At 45.4% G+C, this 6,000-nt stretch overlaps 1 protein-coding gene across 1 annotated transcript in view; it reads right to left on the minus strand.

Moving 5' to 3' along the window:
• LOC111154258 (PH domain and leucine rich repeat protein phosphatase 1) overlaps positions 1-6,000 on the minus strand; it is a 208,362-nt gene that overhangs the window by 37,846 nt on the left and 164,516 nt on the right. The window contains exon 10 of the mRNA XM_022513762.1: positions 3,639-3,794. Coding sequence (XP_022369470.1) covers positions 3,639-3,794 — 156 coding nt within the window. The remainder of the gene's footprint in view (positions 1-3,638; positions 3,795-6,000) is intronic.

The following is a 6,000-nucleotide window of genomic DNA, read 5'->3' on the forward strand; positions in this document are numbered from 1 at the left end:
TTCTCCCTCCCCCACTCGCCCTGCTTGTGCTCCCTCTCTTGCTGTGTCCGTCAAATAAATAAATAAAATCTTAAAAAAAAAAAAAAAGGCATTCATCAACTTTATACTATCCCTTTCACAACCCTATCTACTGGAGAGGACCGGAACTCTTGACTCGTCTTTCTGACTCAGAGTCATGACTAATAATTACACTGTGTTGAGAGGTGGCTATTATGGTGGTTGGAAAACAAAAGCCCTAAAATATGTTTTCTTGAAGAAGTTCATTTCCACCTTCTTCGGTCATTTGCTTTCCCCTCATAAAATAAAGGAGGATGCCTGCTCCTTGTAATTCGGCCGGCCTCCTACCCGGGACTCTGCTGCGCCAGAATTCCACTTCTCATGGCCTGCCCTCCTCCTGCCCTCCTGCCCAGAGCCACGGAGCCCGGCGAACACCCCCCCACGCCCCCACCCCCGCCACAGCCCGCAGCGGGCTCTGGAGCGAGCCACCTGGCCGGCCTCGGGAGGGGCAGCTGCACGCCCTCAGCCCGCACCGCCAGCGCCGCTGTCCTCCCCACGACGGCGATGTCCTCCTTTGGAGGCTCGGTTCAGGTCCCTAATTCCCCACGTTGTGCTACTGGACATATTCAGCTCCCATAGTCCTTCCACTTGCGAATTACAGGCTCTGTTGGGGAACTGTCGGGGATATATAGCGCGGGAGAGCCGAGAGGCAAGTGAGCGGCGCCGGGTCACAAAGTCAGCAGTGGGCAGAGTCACCCGTGGAGGAAGCTGAGCGACAGCCGCCCCACGCAGGGTCTCTTCTGAGCAGGAGCACAGTATCCCTGACGCCACTTACGAGGCCCCCCCCCTCCCGGGGACAGGTTTCCCCACCCGCCCCTGCGCCAAGAAGAGTCCCTGACTGCTTCCTGATCGCTTCTAGAGAATTAAAAATACAAAGAACTGTCCTTTTTAAAAATGAAGAAAGACTCGTGATCTACTGGAGAGTCCCAGCGCGATTCCTCCACTCTCTCAGCCACGGGCTTCTCAGACTTGGCCAGATTCAGAACCGGGTTGATCTCAGACTCATAAATCGGATTCTATCTACTTGTTTCTGTAGATTCAGCATAGACGCCCAGGAGAACAAGGAGATTCTCACGATAAACCGCACCCAAGTTTTGCCTAGTTGGCCTTATGGAAGAAAACACGAGGTCCCAATATCACTTAGAATTGGGCGCAGGGAGGACATTCGATCCTGCAAGGGTCCTGACCACAAAAAACACGTGTCCGTAGCTGCCCACAGACTGTGCACTGCACCGCGGACCCTGGAAAACAGTCTGAACTTACGGACCCATTTTACATGGATTTTTCTTAATATACTGCTGTATATATATTTTCTCTTATGATTTTAACACTTCTCCAGCTTACTTTATTGTAAGAATATAGTATATAATACATTTATAGCATACAAAATATTTGGCCAACTGTTTATATTATCAGTCAACAGTAGGTTATTAGCAGTTGACTTTGGGGGAGGTCACAAGTTATACACGAATTTCTGATTGTGTGGTGGTTGGCGCCCCAACCCCCATGCTGCTCAAGGGTCAGTGGTATTCTGATAGGACTGTAGAAGTAAGAACAATTCTTCAAATGATCTTGGAACATTGCTCCTTTTTTGCCAGGGGAATGATAAAGCAGTGGTCAATTACAATTTAACAAGCCCATTTCCTCACAATTCCATTGTTTCTCTGTAACTATTCCAGTAGGAATTCATTATACCTTGCACTAAGTACAAAGAATAAATGTTTTTTTTTTTTTTTAAGATTTTATTTAGTTATTTGACAGACAGAGATCACAAGTAGGCAGAGAGGCAGGCAGAGAGAGAGAGGAAGGGAAGCAGGCTCTCTGCTAAGCAGAGAGCCCCATGTGGGGCTCAATCCCAGGACCCTGAGACCATGACCTGAGCCGAAGGCAGAGGCTTAACCCACTGAGCCACCCAGGCACCCCAAGAATAAATGTTTTTTAAAAATGAGGAAAAAAGAACAAAAGGAAAAGCAAGGGAGAACTAGAAATGTTCTCTATCCTGATCTGGGCAATGATTATTGGGGCATATATGTAAAAATTCATTGAGCAGTATGCTTGAGAGTTGTACAATTTTTTTGACAATAAGCTATATTTTGATTAGGAAGGTTGGTTTTTTGTTTTTGTTTTTTTTAAGTACACAGAGGAAAAAAATGAAAACCCAAGGGTGAAGGTAATATTTAAAATTCCTTAAGTTTTCTTTTGTTCATTAAATAAATATTTGTTGAGCGCCCTACTTTATTCCAGATGTGCTGCAAAATGCTGAGGATAACACTAAGACACAGTCACTGGACACAGCGTTCATAACCTAATAGTGGGGACAGACAGGTAAACGAGAAATTATAACAGTGTGTGATGAGGATCATGACAGAAATAAGCACAGGGAGCTTGGTACACATGGTTGGGTGTCTAATTCACTTTAGGAAAGCAGAGCTTTTTTCACCGATGAAAAAAAAATCACACACGTTGAAAGATATTTCAAATTTATATTTTAAGGCAGAAAGACCCACCATAGTTTTCTTCTATAAGAGAACCAGAAAATTAAACCTTACTTTTTTGTCTTTCTCATGAGGTATACTAAAGGTTAAATCCTTCATATCATCCCTAAAGTTATGGTCACTCACTAAAAATAAACATTAGCAAAGGTCAAAATGAGGCAGGCCATGGGGCTGTGAGCATTTTTGTACGATGCCCAAGGGCCCTGAGGCAAACAAGATGTTCCAAAAGAAGGTAACACTCAGTTAACCTAACCCTTTCTTTAAGGAAGTTCTGCATGTGGCAACTCTCCACAGAAAAGAGATATCACTGGGTGTTTAAACTAAACTCCCCCTCAAATCAAAACAATGTATTTAACTACTTAGTGACACAAACTATTTAGAAAAAGGTTGTTCTAAAGAAAATAATTTAAATGCAAAAGGAAAACTGTGGTAAATATTTGTAAGGACGACTGGTCAGAAAATAGCAACAGTGAGAGACATGAGCAAACTCTAGGAAAACTATGTCTGTCACCCTGAATCACAAATATGTGAAAGCAAGACCAGAGAATCCTCAGATAATTCAGTCAAGACGGGAGCAGCCTGCACCAGTCACGACCAGGTAGCAAACATGTCCTCATTTGACAGCTACACCTCCACAGTGCACGCCTGTGAACGGCTCAACTCACTTCCCTCCAGAAAGCAGCAAAATTAATGAGGGACCTACAGGATATCCTACCAAAGAGAGAAGTGGCTGGCAAAGCCATTTTCTTGGTAAATCTCAGACAGATAGTCAGAAAATCCACAGGAGGGGCGCCTGGGTGGCTCAGTTGGTTAAGTGTCGGCCTTCGGCTCGGGTCATGATCCCGGGGTCCTGGGATCGAGTCCCATGTTGGGCTCCCTGCTCAGCGGGGATTCTGCTTCTCCCCCTCTCTGATTCCTCCCCCCTGCTCATGCTCTGTCTCTGTCTCTGTCTCTCTCTCTAATAGATAAATATAGAAAAGAAAAGAAAATCCATACGAATGGTGGGGTCTCATACCATGTGAGACAAGAATGCTGAGGGGGCTTCTAGGACGCGGACCTACAACGCAGACAAACGAGCTACTTTACCTGTCGGCCTTCATCAGCAGGTTGGGCGGCAGCTCTAGGAGCTGGTTGTGCTGCACATCCAAGACCTCCACTGAGGTCCTCTCCAGCCTCTCAGGCAGCCTCGTCAGCTGGTTGTGTCCGGCCAGCAGCTTCCGGAGACTACTGTTACAAAATAAGCTGTGCAGGGGGGACAAAGACAGAAGGAGACTTACTTAGCGCTAACTTGGGATAAGGAATGAGAAAACGAGCAGGAGTCAAATACTTAAAACGATCTCTCCAAGGAAACATAAATTTATTCTGAGCAACTGCAAATTCCTATTAACATAAGCTCAAGCTTGGAGCTCTTTATATTTTGGTACTTTCCATACTATAAAACAAAAAAAGAAACAAAAGAGGGCAGGAAAAACTATGGACAGGACTATTTAACAATGCAGCTCTACTTAGTAGAAGAGAGAAAAACAAGTTCCATAGATGACCCTGAAGAGAACAGTCCACCCTTGCCGAACTCGGAAGGCGCGCTTGACAAGGCTGCAGGCTTCTCGAGGTAGGGCTCGTGTCCTGTGTTGACGTGGAACACGGGTGTTTTACCCACAGCAGATCCTCAATAAACATAGTCCATCAATTTTTACCTACAGGATTAGCATTAAATAAGGATTCTTCTATCGATCAAACTTTTACAAATGCCAACTGATAACATGTTACATTTTTCCTCATTTGCATTTCACAGCCACAGTATTTCCTCATTTCCTCACTTCCCTAAGTCTGTATATTTTTCTTCTCTCTCTGGTTTAATGCTAGACAAAACAGACCCCTCCCAAAGAGAAGGAAACACACTTAATTCACTGTTCTCTTTTGCGCCTAGTGAGCTGTTTGGAACTCTGTGTTTCTTCTATGGGTGAACAGAACCACAACGAATGATGAATACTTTAATCAAATATAAATTGGCTGGATGACCAATTCCGACTTCTGTGACAGTTGTAGAGAATGAAACAGGCCGCAGGTTTCAGCACAGAAATGTGGGAACTGTGGCAAAGCGAGATTGTACTTTGCATCAGGATCCCTCCGGAGGGAGACCTCAGGCACAGGGCTGTCGAAGGACGAGGCCGCCCCCCCACCTCCTGCCTTCCACCCTCTGATCTCACTCAGGGACCGCCACGGCCGGTAAAACGACTCCACGTGACTGCTGAACTTTGTTCACCTTAAATATCAAAACTAGATTCTTCGCTCACAGGGATGGAAGCAACCTGTCTCCACGCCGTGACGGCCCAGGCTGCCACGATTGGTGTCTGGCCTGCCTAACTCAGAAGGTCTGGACGCCAATGCGATGGGACCGATAGTCCAGCACGGTCGTTCAGTCACGGTTTTCACAGGGGGTAGTCTCTCTAATTCACCTCGACCCAGTAATTCAGGATTTGGTTCACTAATTTTACTGTCTTACTGGGCCTGGGGTGCAATTTAGGCTTCAGAAGAGAGACTGTGTTATTTACACACACACACACACGCACGCACACACACACACACACACACACACACACACACACACTTCATCCTTAAATAAATGGATAAGTGAAAGACAGATGACAAAATCTTTATCTTGATTATTCCAAATAAAAAAGTGATGTTATAACCGCAGTAGGAGTCTTAAATGCTAATTACTGGACTTAGCTAAATTCTCCTGGATACTAAGCATTCAAATACCTTATTTTCCTTTTTTTTTTTTTAAGATTTTATTTATTTATTTGACAGAGAGATAGAGCACAAGTGGCAGAGAGGCAGAAGAGGGAGAGGGAGAAGCAGGCTCCCTGCTGAGCAGAGAGCCTGATGTGGGGCTTGATCCCAGGACCCTGGGATCATGACCAGAGCTGAAAGCAGCTGCTTAACCCACTGAGCCACCCAGGTGCCCCTACCTTATTTTCCTTTTAATACATTTCCAGTTCTAAATGTTAATTTGTTTTGTCAAATCCTTCACATACATTGCTTAAACAAAGCCTATCAAATCAACTTTCTTTAAAAAAAGATTTTATTTATTTATGTGACAGAGAGAGAGATCACAAGTAGGCAGAGAGGCAGGCAGAGGGGGGGGGGGAAGCAGACTCCCTGCTGAGCAGAGAGCCCGATGCAGGGCTCGATCCCAGGACGCTGAGATCATGACCCAAGCCAAAGGCAGAGGGTTAAGCCACTGAGCCACCCAGGTGCCCCTCAAATCAACTTCTAATGAACTGCTGTCTTGCCTGAATAGTAGATCAATGACAGGGCTGGTAGTTATAATTAAACACCGCAAATAAGAAAACAGTCCATGCTGTTTTTGTCCCACGTGTCACACACGCACGCATACACACACACACACACACACACACACACACACACACACACACACACACAC

Source organism: Enhydra lutris, unplaced genomic scaffold (genome assembly GCF_002288905.1).
Source record: "Enhydra lutris kenyoni isolate GAN:26980312 unplaced genomic scaffold, ASM228890v2 scaffoldscaffold36, whole genome shotgun sequence".
Taxonomy (NCBI): domain Eukaryota; kingdom Metazoa; phylum Chordata; class Mammalia; order Carnivora; family Mustelidae; genus Enhydra; species Enhydra lutris.